Here is an 18,188-nt window from a genome sequence, read left to right on the forward strand (position 1 = left end):
GCATCCACAATGTCATGCAATACATCCGGGAATAAAATTTGGGCGTGGTGGGATGGGATTGGATGGAATCATTTGGAACATTTCGTTCTGACCTATTTCAAGTAAGAAAACCCTAGAAAAAAATAAACTGTAGTATTGTTGCTCTAGATCTGCACTGTCGTTTGTTTTGTTTACCGATGAACATAGCATCAAACCTATCAACGTTTAGATAAACCTCCAGGTTAGTGGTCTGAGGGCCCCGAAAGATCGTTTTCAGGATTTGAGACCGATGAATATCAGGACACTGCGGGATAGGTGACATCTTAAGTCGCAGGAGGTGCTGCGGCATATGTGTACTTGTCTGAAGTGAGTCCGAAATCCAGGTTCGACTGCTAGATACCTGCCTGGTAGACTGAGGCAGGATTGAGTTCTTGCTGGTTTTGTGCTGGTTCTGTGTCTCTATGTCCGCTAGTCAAGACCGGCTCGGAAGCGTAGAGCGGCAAGGGCTAACTCGCGCGAGGAAGCAACTTATCAACCATACTCTGCATCACCTCCTTCGTAAACGCTCCTCCATGTGTCGAACACCCGATCAACACAGTCGGTTTGATATGCTTCACAACATCCAACAATCCAATTCCCCCCTCCGACGAAGAATTCCTAGCCACCGATTCCCATTCTTCATCAGGCCTGACAAACGGTTTCAAATCTTCTCGAATGTCAGGTAAAGACTTTTTTTATGAGTTCCTGTTTGTCCAAGAGGTAAAATTTGCGGTTGGCTTCTTCCTCTGAGACATTATCGGTAGAAACCATAGCATCCCGGAGTTGTACTGCAATCCCCAAGCCTGCAGATCCAGCACCGTAAATGACGAATCGCTGGTCGGAAAGTTTGGATTTCGTGACTCCGATGGCAGCCATTGTGCATGCTAGTGTTACGGCTCCTGTTCCTTGACTGAGAAGCAATGTCAAAGGTAAGTGACAGAGAGTTGAAACGACTCATATATCGTCACTGAAAACCGAATGGACGTCCCGATAACGTTTAAGGATGGAATGGGCGTTCGTGACGCCAAAATCTTCGAAATGAAGTAGGCTATTCGGGAAGTGTTTCCGGACAAACCCGACGAATCTGTAGACGCGGTCAATACCCCGAACGTGATGAAAATGTCGAGGTTGTCCACGTACTTGTCAATAAACTCGTCATATTCCTTTCCGCGAACTCGTTTATGTGGCCAACCTTACAGAGCCCATAAGCAGCCCGTAAAAATGTACGGCCTGGGAGACAGATAACATACGACATAGAGGGAGTCGCTCAATAGCTGTTCGTTATCTGTGCCGACATCGAGCACTACTGGGAGAGACCTGTGGGGGTCTATTCCACCGATTAATCTGGAGAGCAGTCAAAATCACGTTAGGACTAGAGATGCTCTATATTCGGACCGACGTGTATATGACAGACTTGGCTGCTGATATCTGTGAAGCTACCAGTGGGTAATCGATTCCGGTATGTTCTAGAGAGGGAACTTACGCCGATGCCCTAGAATAAGCCAAATTAGCCCTTTTCTGAGGATAACACCGTTGAGACAAAGAGAAACATACTCCAACGCCTTGATCACCAATTCCGAGGATGGCTTCAGCATCAGAGCACACAATCAAATCTAAATTCCGCCCTTTTGTCTGTTCCAAAAGGTCTTCTCCAGCGTATCTTGATCTGAGATCGTGAGGTAAAGACCTTCGCTTCTTCTGAAAAGATGAGAGTAGTTGGATATCGCCTCTGCCTGTCCAAAGTCAACATCGTAAACGCCAAAATGAAATGTCTAAACGCACCTCAGTAGGCGTATAGATAATCGGAACCAACTCCCGCAAATGTCTGGAAATCAAACTGTAGTACAACACCCAGTTCTGATCCTTCATGCTCTGCAAAAATGTGTTCTTTCGTATCGCATTTTCGTGCATCTGGAGTTGATCGTAAGCCCGTTGACATTGTTCATCCAATGTGTTGACTCTGTGGGGTAATCGGCCAGTTAGACCCAATTCTTTTCGTTCTTTGTTGGTAAACGCGGTTCCTTTGTTCCATCGGGGACTGGTAAGGAGGGTTTCTCCTCGTAGAGCTACTCGAAATACGGGATTTTTGGACAACATGGCGGTCGAATAGAGAAATGACGTATTAGACGACATTAGACGAAGTTATTTTCCCGCGGTTTCCCTCGTTGTCCCCGACGCGCTACTACACAAGCACCTTGAAAAAATTGGTTATCTACTTATTGCGATAGGGATGGGTCTTTCTTTCCTTGGATACAAGGAGATCTCTACGGTATGTAGCGGGCTTCGCTACATCATCAAAGTCAACCAGGAAGTCTTCAGTATTTCCGTGAACAGTGAGGAACTTCTTCGGAAGAGAAAAATCTCTCTACTTACGATTCGATCTCCCTTCAGGCTCAGACTGGAGCACTCTTCTCGCCCTTGCTCAGCCCCTACCATGTTCTATACGACCTTAAATTGGTTTTTGGGAAAGCCAACAAACCTTCTCGGACAGTTGACTTTCATATAGGGAATTGTTGAGAGGTTGAAACGATAAGCAATTGAGGAAAGCAAGATGGGACTCAATAGCTTAAGCTCACCCTGGCGATAGAAGCGGGATCTTTCCCAGAAGCAGGTCGGACCCGGTGTATGGGGAGGAGGTGCCAGCGTTCGCATTTGTCCTTTACTTTTCCCTGGTGTACGTACCCCTTTAGGCTCATCGTGTAATGCAGGGTATTCACGACACCCTTAGATGTCAATCAGACTCAATGACACCACTCTGCAAGCAAGAATCAAGATGTTTGCCTAGTCCCAACGTTCCAAATCCCGGAAGTTGAAGACACATAGCTTCCTCAATTCTTCGCACCACATGCCCAAAAGATCCCATCCAACACAACGCCGACCAACGCCGTAAATCACCTCCGAGTCCGTCTTCAACGCGACTTTGATCCTATCGGCACCTACAACCTGGGTATCATTCCGATGGCGTGGTACGGAGTACTCGATATTATCACCAATTCAGATACTCATTTTCCCCCCCACTAAAGATCTCCGCGTACCACTACGACCACTTCAATGCCCAATGACACTGTTCGGGACGAGCATATAGTATGTCACATATAAGTATCAAAGTGCTTTTTGTTCACGCTTCAACACGCCCCAGGCTCTCACCTCATTAATTGAATCATCAACATTCCAACGTATCGAAATCCGTCATTGTTCAAATGTGGGGTGGTGGCTTCTACACCCGTCTTGTTCGTAAAGAAAATGTAACCCTGAATTCAAATCTGACACAAAGGTTCGATATACTACACACTGCCAAAGCTACCTCTGAGTCGCTGACCTTTCAAACGACCGCCGCTCGTCACAGACACGAGCTGTACCTCAAGCACTTCTCAATCTTTACAACCATGTTCAAGGATTTCAGAACGCGGTATTGAACTTTCAATGCTGTACTCGGTGGTAGTGGCAGCAAGCAAGGTCGAGTCCGGCACAATTCTTAAGGCCGTGGACTTCCCGTTGAGGACAGTTAGTCTGAGAGTTGAAGTGACCCAAATGCCTTCAGGTAGGCCAGCGGATACCATACCTATGGACAAGGTTACAGTCCCAAAACATGGACCGGGGATTTACGAACCTCGAAATAGAACGCACCACCGTGACAACGACTCCGCTGTCATCGATCATCTTTGCACCTATCCCAAAAGATTCCAATCGATACGGAATGTTGTATTGAATTTTCAACACTTTCTACAGGTGTAGGCATCCGCCGTGTTCGTAAAAACCAGAACTCCCTGTCGAGAAGGGTCTAACAAGGGCTATAAAAGGGCAACCACAAGTCCTCTAATTTTCCAGTACACCAACTACCTGCTTTCCACAGTTTCTCATCTACAGTTAACATGTCTGGCTACGTTGCTCCCTACGGTAATACCCTCCCCGAGCATGGCGTCATCGGTCGTGGCTACGCCCTCATCTCTACAAGTGGACGCGTAGAATTCAGGGTTACCGACGAAGGTAACCTCCAGCTCATCGCCAACGGCAAGATCCTCTGGTGCCGCGATGGCAAAAGCGCGTCTTGGGTGACGATGCAAAGCGACGGCAACTGCTGCGGTTACAGGTCTGATGGTACCGCGATGTGGGCCACCCTAACCAACGGCTGCAACCACCCCTACAACCTCGTCTGTCAGGACGACGGAAATTTGGTCGTCTACGCGAAGGGCAATCGACCTGTCTGGGCCACCGACACTTGCGGCTTAGTGCCACCCTCACCTTCTTTCGTTCATCCCTATGGATCCACTCTTCCCGAGCATGGCATTATCGGTCGTGGCTACTCGCTCATCTCCGACAACAAACGGGTAGAGTTTAAGGTCGACTACAACGGTGACCTCCTGCTTCTGGGTGACGGCAACGAGCTCTGGTCATTCAAGGGAAAACACACGTCTTATGTCGCGATGCAAGGTGATGGAAACTGCTTTGGGTACACATCCAATGGTACCGCGATGTTTGCCACCGACACCTGGGGCGAATGCCACCCATGCAAGCTTGTATGTCAGGACGACGGGAACTTGGTTGTGTACGCCAATGGCGAGCCCGTCTGGGCCACCAACACCCACGGCTTGGTCCGCTAGTGAGTTCGTTGTCACTCTGATAAAGCTTAAAACATGGTATCTGACTGTATTCTTCAGCGTACGCTATGCAAAGTGACACGTTCAGGACTGATTTTGGACGCGATGTGATCGAATCGAATCACCTTTTATGAATAGATTTGTTGTAACCCGTTGGTTGTAGAAAGCCCCAGTAGAACCTCAAATGAAGTTACATTTGGTTTTGTTAAACCATAGAGAGTGAGTTCTCATTACCTTGCCTTGCAATCCCCGAAAGTTTGATACACCTATCCCTATCCAGGCTATCCTCACGTCTTTTTCTTCATTTCTTCCTGTCTTTGACCTGGTTGGTAGAACGAAGTTAGGCGGTCCCCACTCTGCGCTGTTCGCATTCGACTATTGCGGTGATTGGCGACATGGAGTAACGACTTTGAATTTCATCAACAACTCGGCGGCACATGTCGATAATTTGTGTGCCTTGAAGATCGAGAAATGATTTGTTTGTTGATCTTGTATGCAGGTCTCGAGTGGCTTAACGTGAATATCTGAGCACACCTACTTATCTCGCTTGCGGGTTTGCTAGAGTGCGGAAGCAGAAGCTCAACGCTGTTTGTCGTTCTATTAAACCCCGAATTTCCTCCAGTAACCTCGATGTTCAATGTGGTCGTCACCCTCACCCTTCCGGTAAGCATTGAAGTCGACACACCTTAGCACTATACCAGCCGATAACTGACCTACTTTACACCCCTAGTCTGACTGCATCTTAATCTTAGCCCAGTACGTGGAGCCGAACCCCATATTCGGCGCACAGCAGCCCTGACCTTAATCACGGTTACCCATCATACAGATTCGAGCGTGTATTGCATTCTGTTCTAACCAGTCACGCAATCCTCCATATCCGTCGAGTATACTTGCAACAGTCGACACCTCAAACGATGTCGCAGATTCAATTCGGACGAAACGAGCATCTCTCGTCCTTCCATACTACCGAACCGCAAAATACAAATGCAGATTCGCTGCCGAAGTCAGTGGATATCGGGACTTAGGTTAACTGGATGAAACGGTTAATATTTTAATTGTTTACCGTTTTATACAGGCACCTATGTAGTGTGATACGTTCGGGAAGGAAATTTGTTCGCTGGGGAATCGTATGAGATGTTCTTCATTTAGCTATTTCAATGTAATTCATTAAAAAAAAGGACCGTGAAAGAGTACATATTCTGTCAACTCTTTGTTAAACCTTGGGAGTTTGAAACTATTCTAGACTGTGGCAAGACTGGCAGTAAGTACTCAAGCACTCATGGGTTTCATTAAATCGCTCCGCGAGTGTTGTCTTTCAAAATACCTGCCACGCCTTCGCCTCCCGCTCAGCTCAAGTACTACGGGCTCGACACACCTCCATGACGAGAAACGAAAGAAGATTCAAGACACGATAACGCCAGTTTGATCAACGAACAGGGTTATGATAAGACCCCAGAAGAATAACACCCGATTGTGAAAAGGACAGATGAAACGTAAGTTTAACTTCAAAACATCGAGGAACATTGTTTCAAGGAGTATAGGTCGACTTGGGTCGAACACCAAGTCCATTCTTGTAGATAAGAGGGGAAGTCAGTCATACACCATTATCGTGAGCGGAAAGCCAACAAGATCCATACCTTTTCATACACCTTTTCAATCCATTCCATCATTGCAACACTATCCTCCTTATCAACCCACGTCTGTGGCTCCCTCCCTTTCAAACGATCCACAAACGCCTCTAACTGATAACGATAAGTCAACCACCAATCTTCTCCCTTGTATTCCATCCCAGCATCCGAAGGCTTGTACACCCTCTCCGTCCGCGTCTTCGTCTTCTTCCCTTCCCGCTTCGTAACGGTAATGGAATGGTATATAGTCGGTAGAGGGAAGTTGAACAACTCCACACTACCCTGTTCACATTCGACTACCGCACTGACTCGTGGCATGGGAGGAATGATTTTAAATCTCAGAGGCATCGACAAGTCGGTACATATAGTTCCTGTGACATCATTGGGGAAAGAAAGCGTAGCAGTTGTCATCCTGTCAACCTTGGATTCGTAATTCGACGGCGCCGACTTGGGTTTGTGCGGCTCGTAGGTCGAGGTGAGGACTTCTGTCGGATTGGTGCCTGCTAGATATCGCATGCAGCTGATTGTATAGCCTTTCCAGGAGTAGCCATGGTCAGGATAAGCTGTCGAAGTCGAGAGTGAGGGGGAAGGGACGTGGACCTACATCCCATGTCCATAAGAGCTCCTCCACCCAGATCATAGTTATATCGGATATCATCGTCGCTCCAAGGAATAGGTGCCATGTTTTCCACTCGAATGTTCCTAATGGCACCAAGTTCTCCGCTTTCAATGATGGCCTTGGTTCTGTGTATCGCAGGATGGAATCTGAAACAAGTTGAGAAAAAGGATCGACGATGAGGATTTTCGAGAGACTTACCTATAGTGAAAAGCTTCCAAAAGAATCAACCCTTTACTCTCTGCAAATTCGAACATTCGACGTGTCTCGTCCGCCGTGTTCGAAGATGGCTTCTCTAATAAAACGTGTTTTCCCGCTGTTAAAGCTTTCATCGTCCACTCAAAATGGAGCCCATTCGGAAGCTGAAAGGATTATATGGGTCAATGATCGTATGTAGACACATGAAGGGGGAGACTGACGGGATTATAAACAGCTTCGACTTCGGGGTCGTCCAAGAGCGCTACTCCGATCAGCATTCACTTTGAGTCTTTGATAATAAGCAATCCAACGCACCTTGATACCCTTCATATGCTTTGGGTACCCCTTGTTTCTTCGCAAACGCCTTCACCTTCTTAATATCTCTCGCTGCAACTGCAAAGACCTCAACTTCAGGATGATTCTTCGCGGGTATAATCAACGCTAGAGGTGCAATCAGCTGCGCCGAGTATTCCAAACTTGACTGATTTGCTATCATCGGTTCTTGGACTGCTTTGTGGAGGATGGAATGCCTAATAAAAAAACCAGTGCAAAACGTCAACTCTCCAAGCCAACGCTGCCTCGGAGAAAAACGAACCGTGTACAGTCGACGAGGTGCGCTGAAAATTGAAGTCATGGTTGGTTTGAGCTCAACAGCAATGCTTTTGGCGGTGAAATATGTGGCGGAATGCAATGAGGAGCATTGTGAGTGACGGATGCGCATTAATGAACGTCGGTAAAGACTTGTAAACACATCCTACTGCTTCATGGCGGTTCAAATTTCCCATACGAAGCACACGCGATGAGATACTCACGAGTGCTGTCGACGTCGACGTTGAGGATCCTCTCAAGCCCTTGCAGTAAAGACGTGGTTGGAGAATAAGTGCTGGCAAAATACCAGGAGAAAACTGCCGGTCGGGTGTCCGGCGGTATCCGGTGCTCCGACACAGGATTTCCGGTGGCGATGCACCGCCTCTCCCTTCTCGTCGTGGAACACAGAACGTTTTTCTCTGCAGAGGCTTTGCAGTATTAACCGAATGCTAGAGTTGATTGAAGGTTGAAGATTGGTGCATTGATGACTGGACCGGACTCGACTCCCGGGACCCCAGTTTGCGTCGGTGATTCCGAACGAATCCAGGACCTTCTCGATGTTTCAAAGTACATCCCCCAGGTTGCTGATAGAGCTTTTGGGGGCTGGCCGTGTCACAGTATTAGGTCCCTATTGCGCCATCTTCCATCGAGAGGACGAGAAGAAGTAAGTTATGAAAACATATCACAGTAGGTCTATCAAACGAAAGGCGGACAAGAGCAGATGGAAGTCAAAGCTTGAAGCGTTAAATGCAGTCAAAAACCAGCGGGAGAATTTCTACATCACATGACCTATTTACTTCTCTGTACGGATTTCCACAAGGATGAGTACTGTGCTTGTACTATTGCCCTTTGGGGTTCAGGATCAGACGTTCTTTACTGATGTTTGGATCGCTCTTTCGTCTGTACTGTTTGTGCATTTCAATCTTCAAATGGCATTCAGTTTTTGGCCTTTGAGGACCGACTCTGGGACACACACGTGCCAGAAAGTCCGCCACTGATCCCTTCGGAAATTTAACTCATCCTGTCCTGATACCACCTTGGCTTCATTGCGCAATGATTGGATTCCTCCGACTTCGTGCACAAGGCCGTTGAACTTGCTTTCTTGGCTTAACTCCCATGTCAATCCTTCCAATAGTCGACTGACTCGGATAGTCGCATAAAACCTTTGATTCCCCTGATTCACTCCCAGGTCGCAGCTCTAGACGATGCGACGCCGTTTTCGATGCAAGGTGGTGATATATACGTTCGGATGGAACGATGAATGTTCCTTCAAGTGGAGGTACTTTAGATTTTCCTGTTTCTCTTCCAACAAGTTCTACTTAACTTTGTTTTTTCCGATCTCTCATCTCTCATCTCCAGGAGCTCAATCAGGAGCTTAGAAGTTGACAGGGAGGCGACACCAGCTCTCAGGAGGAGCATCGGCTAAATTCAAGCAGTATCGGTCCCTTGGCGACAATCTGTTTCCCCGCTTGCTAATTATCCGACCTCCGTTGATATGGCTGCAAATTCTCATTAGTTGACAAGCTAGATGGATACAGAGCTGGAGACGCGTTTACGGTGATATTTTGAGCGGATTGTGGAGCTGAAGCGGGTTGTGAAAGGAGAGATGGATAACAGAAGAAACCGGAACATTGGAGGAAGAACCACCGATCGACGCGAAACGATCAAAATCACCAGTGGTCTATTTTCCTTCGTTGGCACTCAAGGTCAAACTCTCGGGAAACCTTCAGCCCTATTCAGAGTCGCTGGATGTATTTATCCCCCCCGCAACCTCGATTACCTGCCCTGATACCTCCGTCGCATTTGTCGCTCAAAAACTCCAAGGTTATGTCGGGACTGTCATTTGGTATGTCGTGTTGCTTGGATATTCATCAGTACTATTTATATTTTCCCAAGTGTCGTTGCTGCACTGCCTCATTTCCGTCAAATGCGTGGTCAAGGCGGTGTCTCGGTATTCGTACAATCCTATCGTAAATGTATGTTTTCTCTGTAGTGACATTCATCCATAAGTGTATGTTGACATATTGCAGGAAGATCCCGCTGTCGTTTTCTCAACGACTCCCTCTCGACGCGCAGTCGATACCCGCCTCAGTTTGTCAACTCTTCAACGTCACGCTCTCAGTTGCTCTCAGAGCTGCTTTGAAGTATCCGAAGATACCTCAGTGATGAAAACGAGAAACTGCACTTCAGGAGGAATTAATGTTTATGTGCTACCATAGGCGTACACAATGACCCACTTTGATGGTGCGTGCTGATCATGCGGCGCCGGTTAAAGCAGAAAAGGAACAAGGCACCTGAGTTGCACCGCTTTTCCCCGGGCTCAACTTTTCGCGTCGTTGTCGCCAGATCTGTGTTCATAACAAAGGCCTTTCTTCCGGAATATTCTTGAGGGTCTGTTCCGTTTGTGGCGTAACAGACCCCTCATACTATCTGTGTTCAACGTCTGAGCCTGGCGATGACTCGGCTGTGGGTGATAGTTGACACATGTGAATGTAAGTGTAAGTGTACTCGACTTCTACCGACCTTTCTACCAAGTAACTCACCATGTTATACTCGACAAGTCTTCTTCTATTCGAACGTGAACAGGTTGGAGGCGCGAGCTGTACGACGTCTCCCGACGACGCAACGAGCACCGCCTCTCACACACTGCCACCGGCTATTACTCTGGCGGCCATATAAAAGGAAGTGACTACAGAAAGACTCAACATAACTCCCCTTCGTGTTATATTTCCCACTCTCTACACCTAGATTTCAGACTTCTCGCATCCGATCACACATCTTCCGCTGAGTCATACAATATCCCCCTCTATGAATCCTTCCCCTGCTTATTCCTATATCTCACTGGACTCTTTCGACTCTGGCTCTTCACCTACCGGGAGTGACATCATGGACCATAACACTCACGGCTTCTACCAGATGGGTTCGTCGTCACTCGACAATAATGCCGAACGCCCTTCCTCATGTACTCTAGATTCCAGCTTCACTGGCGCACACCATCCCTCCCTCCCAAGCCCTTCTCGAACATCTCGAACATCACCCACAGGTGCTATTCGCCCCAGACATTCTCCTGAAAGGCTGATCGGGCTCGATGCTCCCGTTCAACCTCGGAACTACCTCTCACCTTCCTCAACATCTCGGAAAGAGATCCCCACCTACTTTTTGAAACGGCGGCCTCAGCCCCAACGATCAGAGGAGGAGGAGGACGATGAGCTTATTGAGGAGCTTCCCTCGAATGCTACAGACCAGGAGAAAATCGAGTTTAGACGTCAGCGGAACACTATAGCTGCCCGCCGCAGTCGTAGGCGAAAGATGGCGTACCAGCAGGAGCTTGAGGAGAGCGTTGAAAGACTGAAGATGGAGAGGCAGAAATGGAAGACTAGGGCTGAGACGCTCCGACAGCTTCTTCTGAGCCAGGGGATTCCGTGTCCTGACTGGTCTGAGTGATCGGTCTGAGGATCGACGGTGACTACGTTCTCTCACCCCCTTCCCTCCGTCTCCCTAGTTCCCTCATTGACTCCTTACTGGGGTTCATCGGTTGTCGATTGAATTCCGCCATTGGATTGGTGTGTGCCTCCTCGCTTACCTTTCTCGATCTCTTTGGACTGTCCAGCCTGCATTCTTTTACCCTGGACTTATGGCACTGGATTCCGTCGCCCAATCCGTGTTACCGTTACCTCTCTTACCGCAGACACTTCCGAATGCGGTACTACTCCAGTTGTTTGACTCTCGCACTTTCCTCTGTCTCGTTGTTATCGAACTGATTATCTCTTTTTGAATGCTATTGCTGTACATACCTACTTTCTTTCCCCTTCACGTCGTACAAAAACTTTTGCCTTCCTTTTTCCGACATTCCTTTTTTCGTGTCTTTGACACCCTCATACCCGGCTCATGGACCCAACTTATATATTTTTACCCTCTTTCCCCCCTCCTCTTCCCTTGGCTACTCCTTGTATCGGTAAACCTGCTGCATTTTTCGCGAATGGAATGGATGTGTTGTATTACCTGTCAACTTTTTCGCGTTTGAGATCGAGATTTGGAGGTTACAAACTGTATTGTTTCAGACAGTAACAGCAATCTCCATCCGCATCCGCATTCGCATCCAGCGTAAAGTAAATACTAATATGTCCCAGGCGCCCAGGGGGCCAGCCCACCATTTACGAAATGTGTGCAAGCTGGGCGTAGAAAGCCAGATATGGAATGTTTCTGGTTTTGTACCTGCGTGCAGCGTCCGGGTCGGTACCGGGATCGTTATCGTGACCGCGACCGCGGGTGGTTCAGTGGTTTTTTCTAGAACATAAGTCAAACCTGTTGAACGGTCCCTTTCAATTTAAGGGAAGTGTTCAAGCTGTCCGGGATAGGTACTGCACGTCGGTGCCGGAGAGAAGGGGGATAAAGAAGGGATTCGGGAACGAGTCCGCGTCAAACCTGTTGAAGGGCCCTTTTATATACGATTGGCTTCGACTGTACCTATATTCAAATTGGGAAGCTTTACGGAAGTTGTTCAAGCTGGGTGTAGTAACAGATATCCGGATATGGTCTGTACTGCATCGGTACCGGGAGGAGGGGGGACGACAAAAGGTAATGATCATGAACAGCCTGAGGCGGCGGGGAACTAATTGTTTTTAAGAAAACAAGTCCCCCTTTTATGACGATTGGCTTTAGAATGTATTTCGAAAGGGAACCGGTAATTGTGAACCGGTAACCGGTGACTACCTCGGTAAACTGGCGTCGGGGACCTTAGACTTGCGGTTCCCCGATTCCCCTTTGGTGTTACGTTCGGATCAGGGTGAATTATCGGAATGCAGTTGGTGTTAGGTGACATTGTATGGAAGCATGGCGTAAGTTGACATGACCTCCTCGAATAGCTGCGACGAAAGATTACTTACATCCAGCAATACAGAATTAAGACTAGAAAGGGCTCCGTTTTCTCCAGCCGGAACGGACTCATCACTCTAAACAGATCCTTCTATAAAGGATCTGATGCAGAATGGGCCACGGAAAGTCATCGACAGCATCGGAGGACAGCCCGTTTCAGCCACGAGCAGGTACCAAGCAGGTAAATGCCGAAAGGATGATCCACTGCCCATAAATGGATTCGATCCTTGCATGATTTGCACGATGTACTGTCCTGTACTGCGCATCTCACCATCATCATCATCTCGGTATAAAGTCAATCTGCATCGCCGACTTGGAGCCCGGGCACCAATATCCGGAAGGAAGGGACTGCCACAGTCCCCACATCGCTTTATTGCGTACAGCGTGGGCGTGGGAACGGCCTCGGGACGTGGGCTCTCGTGGATCTTACCATTTATGGAAGCACATGACCACGTTTTTACTGTTCCGTTCCGGGAGTGTAATATCAAATACCCTACTCCATTCCGCCACTCAACGTCCGTCTTCTTTCCTCCCACTGCCCATTGAACAGGCGTCAGGGCCAGGATCAAGCAAGCGGTGCATTACCCACAGAAGTCTATTCTCCTGTTATCCTTGTATTTCTCAAGTCCTCCCTAGGATCATTTTCGGAAGCCCTGGCAGAAATAATGTTCACAGTCGCACTTCGGGTGGGAACGGGCTGTTCTGGGTAACCAGAGAGCAGTACTAGCTGATTCCTGAATGCTTTTTTTGCTACGAGCACGTACGAGATGATTTATACATGGAAGGCGTAGTACCGGCGATTGGAAGCCGCGGAAGTCTGAGGGAGGTAAAGGACCGACCTTCCCTGGTTGGGGCTTTTATACCCCTTACCTCAGCAATGGCAGTCCTCCCTGTTGGCGCTGTGCACTGCTGAAGGCGTTGTAAAACACGTTGACAAGGCTGAGTCCGCGTAGTGGTCTTGCTGTGTTCACCGCCCCCGTATGCCGACTAACCCCATTCGGACGTCCTACTGCCTTCGACAGCCACAGGTATAAAATCTTTCATGACTTCAGAATGACTTTAAACCGCTTCCCTCATACAGATCCCAAGTTCTACAGAAGCTTCCATCGCGTCACTCAAACTCAGAATGGAATACACATACGAGAACGTTAGTAACTACAGCGGTTACAGCACCCCAGACTCCATCAACCAACACTCCATTCCTCAAATGTACCATAACCAAGGACCTCAGCTTCATACTATGCCTTCTCCTCCGCTCTCCGACTCTATACCACCCACTCCCACATATCCCGTTACTCCTACGACCTCCTACATCCCAACTCACAACGGTCATCACTACCCTCAGCAATACCAACAACAGATCGTTCCGGTTTCCCGCGGTCCGGTGATGCCAGCCGGGAGCCGAAGGAGATGTTCTCCGGATTCTCCTCTCATCTTGGACCCTCCTCCCATGCGCCGTCCCACACTCACATCGAGGAAGGACCATACTCATCCTTACTACCCCAAACGTCGCCCCAATGTCCAGGTTTCGGATGACGACGACGATGAACTCCCAGAGCTCCCACCGAACGCGACCGACCAACAGAAGATCGAGCACCAGCGATACCGCAACACCCTCGCTGCTCGTAGAAGTCGCAAGCGCAAGGAGTTGTACAAACAGGAATTGGAGCAAAGAGTTGAACAGTTGACTATGGAAACGGAGAAATGGAGAATCCGCGCAGAAATGCTTCGAGAGATGATCGAAAGTCAGGGATTGCAGATCTGCCCTGATTGGAGCGAATAAACTCGAAACTTGTTCGCTTTTCCAAACATCCCGACCCACTATCCTTCTTTAGCTTTTACTGCTGTTTACGAAACATGGATTTTGCGTTCCATGATAACGCAAGCGGAACGCCGGCGATTGACGAGTGAGTATTTGCTTTTTTTTTGGTTTCGTTGAGCCGTTTCTGACCTTCTTTTTCTGTAGCAGGAAAACGATCCCTGGAAATTGCCACTCCCTCTCAGCATCTGAAGCGGATGATATCCGCCGTTCAAACAAAGCTGAGGTCCTGACGAGCAATTCTACACTTGGTGTCTGAATCGCATTTGAAAGGACTGGAACTGATTATATGGAATCCTTTTATTTATTCTGAATGAAGCTTTCCCATCATCTTTTAGAGTACGTTTTGTAGACCCCTCGGGTTTCCACCTGTATTCACATAATCCTTGGCCTGAAATTTATTTTCTTTCTTTTTCTTTGATTATGAATACTTGATTGAAAAGACCGGATTACGTTCGTGCCTTTTCTCAAGGACAACACCGAGCCCCTTCATCGACGATATTGAGTACAGCCATCCTCTAATTCCACAAAATGAATATGAATAACAGTGTCGGACGTTCATTCCGCAGTGCCCTTGTCCTCGTGCGCATGTCAGAGGAGCAAAAAGAACCAACACAGCTTTCTTATTCTTTCCACACTGACATGGGTCATAAAACGTCGTTCTGAGCAGTGTCACATGGAATGAAGCGGGAAGGGGCCCGGACCGAACAAGACAGACAGACGTGAACCATAAAAGATTGAGAAACTGGCAGATTGTGATAGCCTCAAGAAGGTGGACGCCGCGTACCTGGTTGCTGACAATGAATATGGTGAATGTTTTTTTTTTGCGTTTCAACGGGTAGGAGGGTGGTTTGAACATCAAAACGTCCTGAAAATTCCAAGTGAACTGTGAAGTGTGAAGGAGCTGACTGAAAGTATGATCGTTTGACTTCAGGAACCCTCCTCGCACAGGCCTAATTTGAACTTGAATTCCAATGATATGTTCACTTTTGAGATGGGAAAAATTCTGGTCCTGGAAAAAAAGGTTAGTGACCATGTGTCAGTGGCGCCCTCGTCATTCCAAAGCTGCCAAAAATGATTTAGAATAGAATACAAAGAACGATCTCTCAGTCAGCACGCACCACCATCACAGCCAAAATCGGCAGTTTCGAAGTTGGGTTTAACATAGACCCGAGAATGTTGATGTTGCCAAAACCCGTTCAAGGTGGGAAGAAGGAGGGGGGGGGGGCGTTGTTTGAAGTGCCCCGCTTTCACGTTGGGTGTTTTTATGAGGGTTCGTCGAGTCATAACATGGCTTCTGAGTCAATCAAAGCTGTTGAGGACGCTCAGAAAGAAGCATAGCATTCGGTTAATACTGCAAAGTCTCTGGAGAGTAAAACGTTCTGTCTTCCAACGACGAGAACTGAGAAGAGGCGGTGCATCGCCACCGGGAAATCCTGTGTCGGAGCACCGGATACCGCCGGACACCCGATCGGCAGTTCTGTCCTGGTATTTTGCCAGCACTTATTCTCCAACCACGTCTTTACTGCAAGGACTCGAGAGAATCCTCAACCTCAACCTCAAGGCCTCAACTTCGACTGCACTCGTGAGTATCTCATCGCGTATGCTTCGTATAACCGCCCTGAAGCAGTAGCGTGTGCTTCCAAGTCTTTACCCACGTTCATTCGTCACTCATAATGCTTCCTCATTGCATTCCGCCACAGATTTCACCGCCAAAAGCATTGCTGTTGAGCTCAAAACCCAACCATGACTTCAATTTTCAGCGCACCTCGTCGACTCTACATGGTTCGTTTTTCTCCGAGGCAGCGTTTGGATTGGAGACTTTGACGTTTGACGTTTGTACTGGTTTTTTATTATTAGGCATTCCATCCTCCACAAAGCAGTGCGCGAACCGATGATAGCAAATCAGTCAAGTTTGGAATACTCGGCGCAGCTAATATTGCGCCTCTGGCGTTGATTATACCCGCGAAGAATCATCCTGAAGTGGAGGTCTGGGCAGTAGCAGCGAGAGACGTAAACAAGGCGAAGGCGTTTGCGAAGAAACATGGTGTATCCAAAGCGTACGAAGGGTATCAAGGTGCGTAGGATTGTTTATCAAAGACTCAAAGTGAACGCTGATTTTGTTTTTTCGGAGTAGCGCTTTTGGACGACCCCGAAGTCGAAGCTGTTTATAATCCCGTCAGTCTCCCCCCTTCACGCGTCTACATATGATCATTTACCCATATAATCCTTTCAGCTTCCGAATGGGCTCCATTTTGAGTGGACGATGAAAGCTCTGGCAGCAGGAAAACACGTTTTATTAGAGAAGCCATCTTCGAACACGGCGGACGAGACACGTCGAATGTTCGAATTTGCAGAGAGTAAAGGGCTGATCCTTTTGGAAGCTTTTCACTATAGGTAAGTCTCTCTCGGAATTTCTCATCGTCAATCCTTTTTCTCAACTTAATACAGATTCCATCCTGCGTTACACCGAACCAAGGCCATCATTGAAAGCGGAGAACTTGGTGCCATTAGGAACATTCGAGTGGAAAACATGGCACCTATTCCTTGGAGCGACGATGATATCCGATATAACTATGATCTGGGTGGAGGAGCTCTTATGGACATGGGATGTACGTCTGCGTCCCTTTATCATCACTCTCGACTTCGACAGCTTATCCTAACCATGGCTACTCCTGGAAAGGCTATACAATCAGCTGCATGCGATATCTAGCAGGCACCAATCCGACAAAAGTCCTCACCTCGACCTACGAGCCGCACAAACCCAAGTCGGCGCCGTCGAATTACGAATCCAAGGTCGACAGGATGGCAACTGCTACGTTTTCGTTCCCAAACGATGTCACAGGAACTATATGTACCGACTTATCGATGCCTTTGAGATTTAAAATTCTTCCTCCCATGCCACGAGTCAGTGCGGTAGTCGAATGTGAACAGGGTAGTGTGGAGCTGTTCAACTTCCCTCTACCGACTATATACCATTCCATTACCGTTACGAAGCGGGAAGGGAAGAAGACGAAGACGCGGACGGAGAGGGTGTACAAGCCTTCGGATGCTGGGATGGAATACAAAGGAGAAGATTGGTGGTTGACTTATCGTTATCAGTTAGAGGCGTTTGTGGATCGTTTGAAAGGGAGGGAGCCACAGACGTGGGTTGATAAGGAGGATAGTGTTGCAACGATGGAATGGATTGAAAAGGTTTATGAAAAGGTATGGATCTTGTTGGCTTTCCGCTCACCGATAATGGTGTGTGACTGACTTCCCCTCTTATTTACAAGAATGGACTCGGTGTTCGACCCAAATCGACATATACTCCTTGAAACATTGCCTCTTCGGAGTTTTGAAGTTACACTTACGTTCCATCTATCGTTTTCACAATCGGATGTTATTCGTCTGGGGTCTTATCACCACACCGTTCGTTAATCAAACTGGTGTTATCGTGTCTTGAATCTTCTTTCGTTTCTCGTCATGGAGGTGTGTCGAGCCCGTAGTACTGGAGCTCAGCGGGAGGCGACCAGTAGTTCTTTTGAGAACTTTCAGGGACAGTTGGCCAAGTTACCATCCTGATCATCCCGAAAATGCGTAGAAGGCGTGACAGGTATTTTGACAGACAGGACTCGCGGAGCGAACTTGAGTACTTACTGTCTTGCCACAGTCTAGAATAGTTTCAAACTCCAAGGGTTTAACAAAGGGTTGAACAGAACATGTACTCTTTCATGGTCCTTTTTTTTTTCAATGAATTACATTGAAATAGCTAACTGAAGAACATCTCATACGATTCCCCGGCGGGCAGATTTCCTTCCCGAACGTATCACACTACATAGGTGCCTGTATAAACGTTAAACAATATA

The 18,188-nt window shown here is 47.8% G+C and overlaps 9 protein-coding genes across 9 annotated transcripts; 5 read left to right on the forward strand and 4 right to left on the reverse strand.

Moving 5' to 3' along the window:
* Positions 1-696: 696 nt before the first annotated feature.
* E1B28_001884 (uncharacterized protein) lies at positions 697-894 on the reverse strand (the record flags this gene model as incomplete). The annotated part of the gene is made up of 1 exon (XM_043147860.1): positions 697-894. The coding sequence occupies one exon, from the start codon at positions 892-894 to the stop codon at positions 697-699; it is 198 nt and encodes a 65-aa protein (XP_043016574.1).
* Positions 895-941: 47 nt separating this feature from the next.
* E1B28_001885 (uncharacterized protein) lies at positions 942-1,613 on the reverse strand (the record flags this gene model as incomplete). The annotated part of the gene is made up of 6 exons (XM_043147861.1): positions 942-1,102; positions 1,159-1,210; positions 1,269-1,362; positions 1,414-1,446; positions 1,502-1,510; positions 1,573-1,613. The coding sequence occupies 6 exons, from the start codon at positions 1,611-1,613 to the stop codon at positions 942-944; spliced, it is 390 nt and encodes a 129-aa protein (XP_043016575.1).
* An 18-nt stretch (positions 1,614-1,631) lies between these two features.
* E1B28_001886 (uncharacterized protein) lies at positions 1,632-2,115 on the reverse strand (the record flags this gene model as incomplete). Its single annotated transcript, XM_043147862.1, has 2 exons — positions 1,632-1,751; positions 1,801-2,115. 2 exons carry the CDS (start codon positions 2,113-2,115, stop codon positions 1,632-1,634), a joined length of 435 nt encoding a protein of 144 aa, XP_043016576.1.
* Positions 2,116-3,890: 1,775 nt separating this feature from the next.
* On the forward strand, positions 3,891-4,695 carry E1B28_001887 (uncharacterized protein; the record flags this gene model as incomplete). The annotated part of the gene is made up of 2 exons (XM_043147863.1): positions 3,891-4,618; positions 4,677-4,695. The coding sequence occupies 2 exons, from the start codon at positions 3,891-3,893 to the stop codon at positions 4,693-4,695; spliced, it is 747 nt and encodes a 248-aa protein (XP_043016577.1).
* A 1,179-nt stretch (positions 4,696-5,874) lies between these two features.
* E1B28_001888 (uncharacterized protein) lies at positions 5,875-8,402 on the reverse strand. The gene is made up of 8 exons (XM_043147864.1): positions 7,871-8,402; positions 7,654-7,818; positions 7,374-7,588; positions 7,280-7,320; positions 7,062-7,222; positions 6,849-7,009; positions 6,254-6,777; positions 5,875-6,186 (listed from the first exon to the last, which is right to left on the reverse strand). The coding sequence occupies exons 3-8, from the start codon at positions 7,552-7,554 to the stop codon at positions 6,145-6,147; spliced, it is 1,110 nt and encodes a 369-aa protein (XP_043016578.1). The 5' UTR covers positions 7,555-7,588; positions 7,654-7,818; positions 7,871-8,402; the 3' UTR covers positions 5,875-6,144.
* Positions 8,403-10,132: 1,730 nt separating this feature from the next.
* On the forward strand, positions 10,133-11,656 carry E1B28_001889 (uncharacterized protein). Its single transcript, XM_043147865.1, has one exon. The coding sequence runs from the start codon at positions 10,455-10,457 to the stop codon at positions 11,088-11,090; it is 636 nt and encodes a 211-aa protein (XP_043016579.1). The 5' UTR covers positions 10,133-10,454; the 3' UTR covers positions 11,091-11,656.
* Positions 11,657-13,647: 1,991 nt separating this feature from the next.
* On the forward strand, positions 13,648-14,304 carry E1B28_001890 (uncharacterized protein; the record flags this gene model as incomplete). The annotated part of the gene is made up of 1 exon (XM_043147866.1): positions 13,648-14,304. One exon carries the CDS (start codon positions 13,648-13,650, stop codon positions 14,302-14,304), a length of 657 nt encoding a protein of 218 aa, XP_043016580.1.
* Positions 14,305-14,378: 74 nt separating this feature from the next.
* Positions 14,379-14,599, forward strand: E1B28_001891 (uncharacterized protein; the record flags this gene model as incomplete). The annotated part of the gene is made up of 2 exons (XM_043147867.1): positions 14,379-14,428; positions 14,488-14,599. 2 exons carry the CDS (start codon positions 14,379-14,381, stop codon positions 14,597-14,599), a joined length of 162 nt encoding a protein of 53 aa, XP_043016581.1.
* A 1,233-nt stretch (positions 14,600-15,832) lies between these two features.
* On the forward strand, positions 15,833-18,186 carry E1B28_001892 (uncharacterized protein). Its single transcript, XM_043147868.1, has 9 exons — positions 15,833-15,925; positions 16,044-16,125; positions 16,201-16,417; positions 16,478-16,518; positions 16,577-16,737; positions 16,792-16,952; positions 17,024-17,547; positions 17,616-17,935; positions 17,993-18,186. Exons 2-8 carry the CDS (start codon positions 16,087-16,089, stop codon positions 17,655-17,657), a joined length of 1,185 nt encoding a protein of 394 aa, XP_043016582.1. The 5' UTR covers positions 15,833-15,925; positions 16,044-16,086; the 3' UTR covers positions 17,658-17,935; positions 17,993-18,186.
* The last annotated feature ends 2 nt before the right edge of the window (positions 18,187-18,188 follow it).

This window comes from Marasmius oreades, chromosome 1 (assembly GCF_018924745.1).
Source record: "Marasmius oreades isolate 03SP1 chromosome 1, whole genome shotgun sequence".
Taxonomy (NCBI): Eukaryota; Fungi; Basidiomycota; class Agaricomycetes; order Agaricales; family Marasmiaceae; genus Marasmius; species Marasmius oreades.

Bases quoted from the DNA above. Each gene is read 5' to 3' on its own strand.
- E1B28_001888 (XM_043147864.1), bottom strand. From the start codon at position 7,554: ATGATAGCAAATCAGTCAAGTTTGGAATACTCGGCGCAGCTGATTGCA. The intron at 7,223-7,279 runs GTCAGTCTCCCC...TAATCCTTTCAG, and splicing joins TCGAAGCTGTTTATAATCCC to CTTCCGAATGGGCTCCATTT. The intron at 6,778-6,848 runs GTAGGTCCACGT...ACTCCTGGAAAG, and splicing joins AGCTCTTATGGACATGGGAT to GCTATACAATCAGCTGCATG.
- E1B28_001889 (XM_043147865.1), top strand. From the start codon at position 10,455: ATGAATCCTTCCCCTGCTTATTCCTATATCTCACTGGACTCTTTCGAC.
- E1B28_001892 (XM_043147868.1), top strand. From the start codon at position 16,087: ATGACTTCAATTTTCAGCGCACCTCGTCGACTCTACATG. The intron at 16,126-16,200 runs GTTCGTTTTTCT...TTTTATTATTAG, and splicing joins CACCTCGTCGACTCTACATG to GCATTCCATCCTCCACAAAG. The intron at 17,548-17,615 runs GTATGGATCTTG...CTTATTTACAAG, and splicing joins TTGAAAAGGTTTATGAAAAG to AATGGACTCGGTGTTCGACC.